Below are 12,352 nucleotides of genomic sequence, written 5' to 3'. Positions count from 1 at the left end.
AAATCCTGATCTGACTCCATCAGTGGTGTGCAGTGATAATTCCTCTTTAGACAACTTCCAGAGAATTCTTTTATTGAAACTTTTAAGTTTTACATTTATGACGGAAAAGTGGAAGACACACACCAATTACATGTCAGGAAAAAATACTTTAATGGTGTTGTTATATAGCGTATTGGCTAGTTCCAGTGGATCTTCATCTCTTACTGCTGACAGTATCTCCAGTATTTGACTAAAATAAAACAAAAACAGATGGTTAAATTTCTAAGTACATAATCTGTTTTAAAGGTATTGTTCTTTTTCCATGTAAAGGAAGATACTATTTTAGCAGCTTTAACATAAACAGGTAATACTCAACAGGTATTAAGGTTTTCAGCAAAATTAAAAGTTTAACTGCTAGGATATTTATAATAGAGCAATTAGGGACAAATTTCTGGGACAGTCTTACATATAACTAGAGCCAGGAACCAGGTTCAAATAAATTATAAAAGTAGCCCATATTATGTGTACCGCAATTACGGAATTACCCCAGTGGAAAAGAAGAGTCCATTTAAACTGTGGGCCATTACACATTCATTGGTGGGTCGTGATGTGCTTCAAGCACACTGCACTTAGTAAGGGAAGTACTATTCCATTTTTGCTTGGGTTTTATTTATATATGCGCATGTATACTGAGTCATAGTGTGGTACTGAGGATAGCAGAGTTTGAAAGCCACTGCTTAAAGAACTAGTCATAAAGGACAGCAAGAAATGCATTATCACCACTGCAGTGACAGCAAAGGAAGTTAGAAGTTATTTACTTGGAACGATGTATGGTTAGCGGGGAGAGGGGGAGGCTATTTCTCTCCCTGTACTTTTTCCCTGTGACAGAAAGGTGTCTGTCTCCATTTTCTTTCCCTGAATAATGATAATTATCAGTAGTGTTTTCTGGCAATACTGTATGTAGACAAAAGATTTTTATACATGAATTAGTTCAAAGTCAAGATTAAACATTTAAATATCCTGTCTTAAGCTTTTTATTCCCTTTATGGGCTGTTTAAATACGAACACCTAAAGGAATTAGGGACAGAGATGAACTGGAATGAAAGCCTTATTTAATTATATGTATTAAGTGAATTGACTACACAAATTCTTTATCTGATAATCAAAATATGCGAAAAGCAAATCTATTAACATTTTAAAGTGACACTAAAGGCCAATTTGCAATTTTATTAGCAAACAACAAATTTTTTTCTCTATTAACTACTTGGAATTGGAAATTAATACATAATATTGAGTCTTGCCACCCACCAGTCTCCCTTCCAGTCCTTTCTCCACACTGATACCAGTTAACAGCTTTCCTGATTACAGTCTTTTGGGTTCTGATAAAATTTAAACTACTGAGGGCGGCAAACAAGAGCCCTTGCACTCCAGCCTCACTGTACCTTCCCTGTTACGGTGCATCCTACTTTCTGCCACACTGAAGTCATTGTTCCCTGGCGCAGCTGAGCCCTTCCCCAGTCTGCCTTCGCTCAAGGTGTCTGTCTTGGTCTGGCCTAACTCCCAGACCAACTTGGTAAACAGCTGAAATGCCACCTTAGTTAAGTGCTGCTTCCCGTCAGGGCAGGCAGCTGCTCTGGCCTATGGTCCCAGTCTCCTGTTCCTACCCCTGTAACAGTACTGCCATCGTGGACGGTACTTCTGTCTGCTTGTCTGCTCCAGGAGGATCCTTGTCTGCCTTGTATAATGCCTTATCCAAAGTGCCTGACACAGTGCACCTATTCATAAGGTGGAGGGATGAAGGTGGGGATGGTCTTGTTTCCTCTGTGTAGTCTCAGTAACTTGTACCTTTTTTCTGATACATGGCAAGAACTTCAAAATGCATTTCAAGGAATTTAAAAGGCGAGAAAGATCTCTACACAAAATAATTAAAACATAAAACTGTTAACAGATGGAGCTTATAAAAAATGGCTTTGTAAGTAAGAATTAACTTGCTAATCAGTACTTAGTGTTAGAGGCATGTGTATTTCTGAAATGTGGTTTAAAATTTTTCAGTTTACAGATGTTGATTTTCCCAAGCTCTACCTACTCAGAACTGGAATTCATGATTGCAGTTGATACTCAAAAAGCCTCCTTGGTTCTTAACAGTCTGCATTTAGAAACACCTTAAAATTGTTTTTCAAGTGTGTGGCCACAATGAACAGCTGTACTTTTACCTAAGATTAAGGCAGTGTAGAAAATTGATTTAGATGCACTGTTGGCAACTACTTCCTCTAAGCTGGCTGCTGGAAAAATACCAGTTTCTAGTCTCTAGTGTCCTCTTAAATCTCCAAAGAATTAATTAGAAATATTGTCTTCTGAGTTTCAAGTACCTACACTTCATAAAAATGACATGTTTCTTTACCAACCATACTTTAAATATATTCCTCACCCTGCGGGTTTTAAAACATTCAGTTTTAAAGTCTTTGCTAACAGCATGTTAATAAAGGAAAATCCTTCCAGGGTATTTTTATAGACTAATTCTTCACTTTTCTGGCTGCTAAATTTTAGATCTGCTTACCTAATACTCTTATGTGTTAAAAACTACTAAAAATTGATGGTGCATATTAAAGGAATTACTACAATCTAAAAGCAACAATCCAGTATTAATTTTTATGAATGTATGATAAATATGTCCAGGTGCCTGAATTGGTAAGCCATAATAGACTGATATAGTCTAGTTAAATTGTGCAACACAAGAAGTTGGATGATGTTCCCATTAAAATAAACTTTTCCTGTAAATTATATGCTCTGCAGCTCCTTGACAGATGGATAACAGCCCCTCTTTTTCACATGCACTATATATTATAATTTTTAAAATGATGCTGAATTACTATTTTTTCCCCCTAGGAAATAAAATTCTGTAAAGTTTTGCCCTTTTTTTGGTTGGAAAAAGGAAATCCTTTCTATAGTTGATCTTAGCCAAGAGGCCAAGAAGCAGTAGGAAATCCTTTCTATCATTTGTCCTTTTATACAAGAGGCTTAAAGGAATGTGTTATTTCTTAGGTTTATTCAGGTTGTCAAATCATTTAAAATACAGATACCATTAAAAAGGTCTGCCAAGATTGTGTTTTTATAACCATCAGCAGGAAACCTGCAAAAGAAGGAACTTTAGCCAGGTAAGGTGATTCTGTATATGGACAGCTTTAAGATCTTTTCCCTCCCTGCAAAATGACAAATGACCAAAATGACAAGAAGTTCTTAACTGCTGTAATAAAATGACTTTGAATTGAGAGGATATGGAAAGAGGAGCTACTTAGAGCAATTAGGTATGAATTCCTCCAAATCACTGTATTAAAATGACCTTTCATACCTCCATTTGGATTTCACCCAACTTTCTGTTCCTTCGGTTCATTTTGTAAATGGCATCTGGGGGTTGGCTTTAATGTTTTGAAGACCATGAAAACAAAGTACTTACATTATATGGCAGGGTTCATTTCTGTCTTTCAAACAGTGCCCATTTTCCCACTTCTTTTTGGTAGGAAATGAAGTTTTTATATATTTTGATCCAGCATGTGTACTTTTGACTCCACACCAAGGTGCATCTAAAGTTAAGCAAAGAAAAAGTCTCTTAAAGAGGTTTACCTTTTTAAATTACTGTTTTTTAATGATTACTATCAAACTAGTATTTCAGCTCTAAAATACAAGCCACGATTCAGCTAACAGTTCTAAGAAAAGCGTAAGAGAAAATCTTGAATTGTACAAATTCTTAAATGCTTTCTTTATAAGTCAGTTTTATTCCTTTTTCCACACTAAGAATATTGTTGGTGTATGGTATGCTTAAAACAAACAAACAAAAAACCCCCCAAAAAACCTAAAGCTAAAAGAAATAACTGTAAAATGAAAACATTTGAGTTAAACTTCTATTTGCCTCTACTAAACAAAACAATGGCTTTGAATACTGGGATTATTTACTTACCTACTTCTTTAATAAGGAATTATAATAGCTTACACATTTTATAATCATTGCACTTTTAACAAGATGATTTAGTTTTCATGACTCTCCAAGGAAATAAACCTGATTTCTTCAGAACGGCCCAGTCTTGACTTTACTGAAAAAAGGTCCATGTGTGTAAGAAGAGCCTTGAGTTCAGGGTGTAGATAAAATTTCTAGCTTCTGTCTTATTTCAAGAGGCAGCTGATTAATTTCCAAAATTCTTAAAGCAATTTAAATGTTTGTACTTTACAGTATTGTACAATTAAGCCATTACAAAGAAGACACTGTATAAAAAAAGATTCTGAATAGTTTCTGAAACCCTGAGGTGCAATGCTTAGTTAAGACTCCTTGTTTAATGAAACACCTCTGTAGTTACCACATGTTCTGACGCTCCATTTTTAAGTGCTTAGGCTTAGTCAAACTTCTAAAATTGAAAAAGTTGCTTGCGTAAGTATTTTTCCATTACAATTCCCAAAGGTTTTCTGAAAAGTATTAATTGTTGATGTTGAGCATGCTTTTTAAAATAAAGTATCTGTTCACCTTTCCCTAGCTCTTTTTGGATATGGTTTAATACGGACATTAAAGTTCTAAAAGCAAACTTACCAGTCTCAATCATTAATTTTTCACTAGGTATGGACTTCAAAACTTCCAAATTAGTTTCAGTTTTCAGTGAGCTTAAAAAAAAATGTATAAAATAAAAAGGTACATTTAATGAATAACAACTTTTTTGTATTATAAACTTGTCTAAAACAGATTTACAAACTAACTCAAAATCCTAAAGCAGAACTTGGGTTGGCTACAATGGCGTACACTTTAAATTTTAAAGTATTTGCACATTCTATCTTCACAGAATCCAGATTAAGATCTATTTCAACCAGATCCTGCTTTAAGGGGTGCATTTCTGTGCTTATCAGCCCAATAACTTTTTGTAATAGTCTACTGTAAAACATGTAAAACAATTTTTTAAAAAGAATTTGTTTCTCCAGGTAACTTGCATAATTTAGAGGGGCTCATAAAGCTGAGTATGAAGGTATAGCCAATTTCTTTATGGGTCAAATACCCAGGGATTCACTGGTATGAAGGTATCAGATGCTCAAAGTTCATGTTTCACTAATCAGAATCTTCACAAAGAATGAAAATCACCATCACTGTTAGAACTATGAGTATTTAACACGGTGTGAAATGGGAAAGCTGATTAGGAGATGTCTGTTTGATTCTCATTCCACCCCCACCTCCCCCACCCCCAAAATCTGGAAACTCAGGATCTTCCATTACTTTTAACATTGTGAGACCTGATGATGTGTTTGGGTGTAAAACTTTTTTCATCCAGTTTAGCAGTTGGAACCTTGCAATTTAGACTCTTCCCCACCCCCAACTCTCGGAAAACATTCTGGGAAAATAGGGCTTTTCCTCCATTTTCTCTCCTCTTCTTTCTGGACTCTTATTAGTCCATTTTAGGACTTCTGAATTGGTCTGCTAGGCCGTTTCTTTCATGCATCTGTTTCTGGGAGATCAACATTTTCAGACCCTGAGACAGACTGAATTATTAGTCCTAATTCTTCTCCTTTAATTGAATTATGTATCTGCACTCTTGCCATGATTTCTTAGTAGGAAGGGGGAACCTGAATCTGGCCATGGCCTCAGAACTTGCTTGACCAATGGGATGACATGGCCAGAGGCCTGGAGTGCACTTCTGTGATTTGGGTGGCACTCTGATGATACTGAGATTAGCATGCACTAAGTAGCTGTTCCCTCTTCAGCCTGGGCACCCAGAAAAAAAAAAGCATGGCACAGATCTGAACCTAACATACAGCCCGAGGCAGAGAGCTCAACTCTATCAATTAACCCTAGCTGACCCAAAGACCCATGAGTGTGAAAAGAAATGTTTACTATATCAATGAGTTTGGGGATGGTTTGCTATATAATGAGATGACTAATACTGTCCTTATGTTGCACTTCTAATTTCAGGGCATGTTACAACTTTTCATTATGGAAAGTTTCAAATAAACACAAAACTAGAATAATATAGAATTCCCTTCCCATGGTATTACCTAGCCCCTTCAATTATCAACTCTTGGCTGATCCTGTCCCATCCACTTACCACTCCCCCCCATATTATCTTGAAGGAAATTCCAAATGTTATATGGCTTCAACATTTCAGCATGCATCTTTATTTAAACATAAGAATTTTTTTTAAATGTTACCACAAAACTATTATCATGTCTAAGAAAACCCAACTCTTTTTATTATAATATATCCAGTATTCAAACTGTCTCAATGTCATACATAATCTTTTTAAGTTTGTTTGACCCAGGATCCAAATGAGGGACAAATACTACAATTGGTCGCTAGTGTTCTAAATCTCTTAACCTATTAAGTTCTCCTGCATCTCTTTTTCCCCCTTAAAATTCACTGAAGAAGCCCAGTTGTTTGTCCTGTAGAGTCTCCCAGTCTTGATTTCATCCATGTGTTGCCGTTTAACAGGTTTCTGTGTCCTCCTGTTTCTTAAAGGAGCCCTAGAGCACAATCTAGAGTCTTGATCAGATTCAGGCTGGATTTTATTTTTCTGGCAAGACTTTCCTAGGTGGTGGTATGACCTTCTACCTAGAGGCACATAATATCTGTTGTGTTGTGATGTAAGTCAGCCATGGATGCCGTCTGGGCTGCAGTTGATGGCCTATCTCCTCACAGAGCTTCCAGATTCTTTTCCTTCACTTTTAAAATAATGAAGCGGTGGGGATGGGGTGGGATGGGGTGGGGGACAGTACTGAGTATAAGAACTGAAATGCTGCCTGACGTTTGAAGAAAGCCTCTACATGATAGAGACCAAAACAAACAAAAGGAACTCTGAGGAAAAAAGCATTAAATGGCAAACAGAAACTGACTTTTAAAAATATAATTCATATCTTTAGAGAGATGGGAAGATGCTGTATCTGCCAAGCAAGATTATGGTGGGGAAAAAAAAAGCTTTCAGAGACTGAAGACAAAAGCTAAGTAAGTTTCATTTTAAAAAGTTGAAAAATAAAGCACTTTTTTGAAAGGAGGAAAAAAATTAGATAGAAATTGTAGAATAAAAGAATGAGATCAGAGTATCAGCCTGAGAAGTCCAAAGAAAGAATAGAAAAAAAAAAAAATGAGAAGATTTCTCAGGACAAAGATGAGCCTCAAGCTGGAAGGGGCCAGTCGAGAACGCACACATTCTGAATGACAGCTCATCAAAACACCTTTGCACATTTTGATAATACCAGAGATAACTGAAATATTCCACGGGGTGGGGGGCGGGAAGCTATGTCACAGGTAAAGTATTGGGAAACAGGATAGGAGCTGGAACCTAGAAGTGGAATATTGCAAATTCTCAGTGAAAATGATTTCTAATCTAGAATTTTATGCCCCTGGAAAAAAAAAATCGAGTCAAAGTGTTTTTTCCCCCTTTTTTTCATCTAGGCAAACTTTCAAAAAGAAGACTAAAATTAATTCATTTTCAAACATGTGTTCCATCAAAACAAAATGGGATCTAAAAATAGTAGTCCCATTACAGAAGACTCTAATCCAATGGTAGCAGAAAGATGGAAGGATCAGGAACTCATGGAATTACCTGGACGATCAGATAACTTTCTTCATTTGGAAAAATAGAAAAAAGGATTTTGAAGGCTTCAAGTTTTGAAGAAAGCCAAGTAAATAAAAATGAGAAAAGTTACTCCAGGAAAGTAAAAGAGGGGTACATGCATGGTTCAGCAGTCAACAATATTTACATAGACATAATAATGAAAACATGCAATATGCATATAACCAAAAATTCTGAAATAACTACATTGAGAGGGCTACAAAGGAAATAATGAAGGGAGGGGGTAGTACTGGATATAAGAACTGAAATGCTCATATACCTTAGTGGAAATAGACAATTAAAGGGATTGAGTCAAGAAATAACGGCATATGCATGTTAGATACATGGTGATAACCAGCAGAGCAGCTGTCCTCGGTAAAGCTGACTTGGGAAGAGGGCCTGCTGGGAGACTGTTTCTAAGCCTCCTAGTACTACTTCATAATGCATGCATTCTTTCCAACTTAATGGAAAAGTGAATTAAATTATTAATTTAAAACACAGAAGGAGCATCTAGGACACTTAAATAAGTCTGAACTCTACCCACCAAATAATTAATTTCATGATTCTATTTTCCAAAGGGGAGTTTAGAAAAAAAATAGTGTAATCGGAAAAGTAGTGATTTTAAGGGAATGGAATACTGAAGAGGGAAAGCAAATCTTACTATCTGCCGTTTATTTGATGCGCTACATTGACAGCCTGAGAAGACACTGGTGTAAGCTCACCAAATCATCTGGAAGAAAATGAGCTCAGGGACCCAGCTGTGCTAGCTGATTGCACTGGGTGCATGAGGCTTGAGTGTGTAAAACAGCAGGAGGGTCACAGAATGGGAAGAGGACACAGGCTCTCACACTTTAAGTGACTTAATATGTTTCTCAGCTTCTCTGAGCCTCAGTTTCTTGGCCTAGAGAGATACATAAGACGATCATGTCATACTATGACCTTTGCCCCTAGTCAGACATCACTTGTGTGTGTGTATACATAGTGCTGTGAACACATTTTAAAGGGATAAAATGACCTGAGAACAAATTGCATTGCTAGAGAAAGCAAGCTGCTGATACAACGGAATATTGTTTTCCATGACTAAAACCCAGGAGAGCAGTTTCTAACTTTGGAGCTTTAACTTGTAATAGTAACGTATTGTTTAATTTCTTGGGTTAATTACTAAAATTCACAGGCAAAGATCAATGCAAAATATACAACTTTTAATAAAAACAAATTCAAATCTTTATCAGCAATTCATTATAAAATAATTTAAGGAATCTGCTTAATATAAAAGTTGAAAAAAAAAACAACAACAAAAAATAACATGGGACCTACCAACCATTAAATCCTATATAGAGACCCAAATCCATCAAAGCAGCTGCCGCTTCCTTGGTACCATCAAATGAATGCACCTAAGGACATGAAGGCATAATTTTATTATAATAATTACTCCTTTAAAACTCTAAATAACATTAATAGAACTTTCTAAGCAAGAATATAGACGCAGTAGAGTTTTGTGGACCACAGGGTTTCAAATGTGACCCCTACAATTTTTATTTTCAAATCAAATTTCTGATTATAACCTGTCATTATCTCCAGCGTGGTAAGGCAAGAAGGAGATGGTTGCCTAGACTTTCCCTCTGGTTACGCTGATGTCTGTGCACAGCATTACTGCTGTACCTCCGGGAAAGGGGACTGGGGTAGGGAGCCATATTCTTACACAAAAGCATGAGGAAAAGTTAGAAATGTTATAAAACTATGTATTAATATGTTATTAATGTTACAAAAATATATTTCAAAATGTTTGATTTTTGTTAGAGGATACTTTTTCTAGAAGAGAAACGACTTGAGACAAGTTTTAAGAAGATCTATAAAGAGACTGTAAGAACATTGCTAAAAAAAAGTGAATTGTTATACTGTCAATAATACTAGCTCAGCAGACAAAAAGGACTGAGATGGTATTTTTTTTCCTTCAAAGATAAAGGGGTTAAGGCATAACTGTCCCACACTTTGAATGTATTTATGAAATCAAAACAGTAAGTGACAAGACACTTTTAAACACAGCTAACAAGTGATGCCACGTTAATACAGCATCCAGAGTCTGAATACACTGTGGGTAACATGTTTCTCAAAAATAAAGAAAACTGTTACACAGCTGCACAAAAAGGTTTGTTCTTCCCCTCAGCATTTCCAGCTGATTAGAATACATAGCTTCCAACAATATCAAAATAATTTTAAATATGACTTCATAAACCATTTCAGGAAATCAGTTATTCTTTATTTGGCAATCTCTCTCTCTCTCTCCCTCTCTTTTTTTTTTTTTATAAAAGTCATTTAGGTTGGATTTGTTGCTGTTAATTTTTTTAAACTACAGCTGACCCTTGAACAACACAGGCCTGAACAGGGAAGGCCCACTTACACGTGGATTTTTTCAACAGTGAACACTGCAGTACTGCAGGTCTACGGTTAGCTGAATCTGCAGATGCGGAATCACAGAGGAAATGCGCATAAAGAGGGCTGACTGTAAGTCATACATGGATTTTTGACTGCACAGAGGGTCAGTGCCCCTAACCCCCAAATTGTTCAAGGGTCAACTGTATTGCAAAGTCATCCAGGTAAACTCTATTTAGAAATGAAACAAATGGGCTGAGTGGTATCGCCTGAGGTTGTATGTGCCACCAATAATCCTAAGGGCATTAATGAAAGTCTCTCTCAATTGCCAAGGACAGTTCCTAAAGGAGAAACTACAGGGTCAGGAAGGTACAGATGAAAACGTGCCCAGTGACACTAACACCACAGCAATGCAGAAAGCATGCATATCCCTAGCAGGACGAACCAGGAAGCAGAGGCTAAAAACTTAAGAGAATCTATACTGAGACTATCAAAGCAACACAAAATGGGTATACAGTAGGTGCTCTGTGCCATCTCCTCTTCCTTTGTTTGCACAGTACAACAGTGGGATTTCATACACCTGGATAACGGCTTTTTTACTAGAGATCAGCGAGTCTCTCCTAAAATTACATGTGAAAATATGTACATCTGAGCATCACTGAGGCAGATTTTCAAAGGAGTCCAGGATCCATAAAGGATGAAAAATCACTGCTATGGATACCTGAGCTAAGTGGCAGGCAGATAATATTTATGGAAACTGTCTCAAGACTAATGATTGAAATGACCATAGAGAAGTGTTTAGAGCAGAAACAAATTACAGAAGTGAGAATGTCTCTCTAATCAGAGCGATAACAGTAAATACAGTTGACAAGAAATTAAGAAGGCAAACCTGAAATAAGTGCTAAATTATTTTAAAATACTATTAAATTTAGTTTATATTTTGCTCAAAATTTAAATTGGGCATAAAAGAATGGCTGATGGAAGAGGCAGAGAAAAAGATTATGCAGACTGTTCCCATGTGCAGGGCTAAATTCACAGGGTTTTCTTGTGAACAGAATTCTGTACTCGTTCTTTCTCTGAAAAAGTAAATGTAACTAAAACAGTTTGGTTTATGTTTGCACCACATCTTGCCCACAGATTCAACAGTAAATTTATATGTCCTTCAAATAAGAGACAGTGGAACCTTAGTAACTGTATTGCTGATACCTGAATTACTTTAGTGGCGAACCTTAATAACCAACGTGCTTTTGTGCATCATTTATTAAAAATAACTCTTTTATACTTACCACTCCACCCACACACCGATCTCTATTTCTTCTCATTATGTCTGTGAATTAAAAACAGAAACAACTTTTAGCAAATAGGTTGATTTCTGCAAATTCTTAAATTTTATTTTATTATTTTCTTTTTTTTTAATTGACGAATAGTCAGTTACAATGTGTCATTTTCTGGTGTACAGCACAATGTCCCAGTCATGCATATATTCATTTTCATATTCTTTTTCATTAAAGGTTATTTACAAGATATTGAATATAGTTCCCTGTGCTATACAGAAGAAATTTGTTTTTAATCTATTTTTATATATAGTGGTTATCATTTGCAAATCTCAAACTCCCAAATTTATCCCTTCTCACCCCCTTTCCCCTGGTAACCATAAGACTGGTTACTATGTTTGCGAGTCTGTTTCTGTTTAAATTTTAAATGAGACTTTAGCTTTAACTCACCCAAAAATTCAGCATGTGAGTTTCGACAGTGAAGAAACATTGGTAATTTTGCTTGTTCTGACAGTTCAAACTGTTTTTCAAAATATCTGCATAATGCAAAAAAAAATTTTCCTCATCAAAAATTTTAGCATGAGAATAATTATGTCAAATGATTTTTTTTTAAAGAACTTATATTCTCTAAAAATCATAGACCAGAAATAGTTACTTCAGACATTTAAAACATACCAGGCCAAGCCAAAAGCTTTTAATTTCCTGAAAGGGATACTTTATTTTCTGGGATTGCAACATTATTTTTGGAAATGTTAGTTTTCCTATTACAACTGCTGGGTAAATGAGGTACCCTTTACTATTACTGACAGCTAGAAGTAAAGAGCTATATGGTTTAAGATTACAGTGATGGGGGCTGTTCTCCCAAATAACTACTTTTAACAAGCTTTCTTACTAGATCCCAAATGAAATGGACACCCTCCTATCACCCGTGGGATCCCTTCCTTTCAGCATGTGCTGGTGGCAGAAAAGACACTGCTAGCCCCTTGTCCCGAGAGCTGGCTGGGCACCTCCACAGGGAATCAACTCACTCCAATGAGAAGCCAGGCAAAGCTTTATACTCAGTGTTTTCTATGTGCTGTTATGTTCTATGTGCAAGTTACTGCTACAGAGCAAAAAAGGATTCCTTTAAATATTCAACACGAGAAGTTA

At 36.2% G+C, this 12,352-nt stretch overlaps 1 protein-coding gene across 11 annotated transcripts in view; it reads right to left on the bottom strand.

Moving 5' to 3' along the window:
* Positions 1-45: 45 nt before the first annotated feature.
* The window catches only part of TATDN1 (TatD DNase domain containing 1), a 30,347-nt gene continuing 18,040 nt past the window's right edge, over positions 46-12,352 (bottom strand). For all 11 annotated transcript variants that reach the window (XM_032467623.1, XM_032467622.1, XM_032467626.1 and 8 more), the window contains 6 exons: positions 11,654-11,739; positions 11,216-11,256; positions 8,874-8,950; positions 4,556-4,626; positions 3,434-3,560; positions 46-229 (listed from right to left, as the gene is read on the bottom strand). In XM_032467623.1, the coding sequence (XP_032323514.1) occupies positions 127-229; positions 3,434-3,560; positions 4,556-4,626; positions 8,874-8,950; positions 11,216-11,256; positions 11,654-11,739 (505 nt within the window). In that variant the 3' untranslated portion in view covers positions 46-126. The remainder of the gene's footprint in view (positions 230-3,433; positions 3,561-4,555; positions 4,627-8,873; positions 8,951-11,215; positions 11,257-11,653; positions 11,740-12,352) is intronic.

This window comes from Camelus ferus, chromosome 25 (assembly GCF_009834535.1).
Source record: "Camelus ferus isolate YT-003-E chromosome 25, BCGSAC_Cfer_1.0, whole genome shotgun sequence".
NCBI lineage: Eukaryota > Metazoa > Chordata > Mammalia > Artiodactyla > Camelidae > Camelus > Camelus ferus.
The sequence above is the reverse complement of the archived record's forward strand: the minus strand, read 5'-3'. Positions and strand labels throughout refer to the sequence as shown.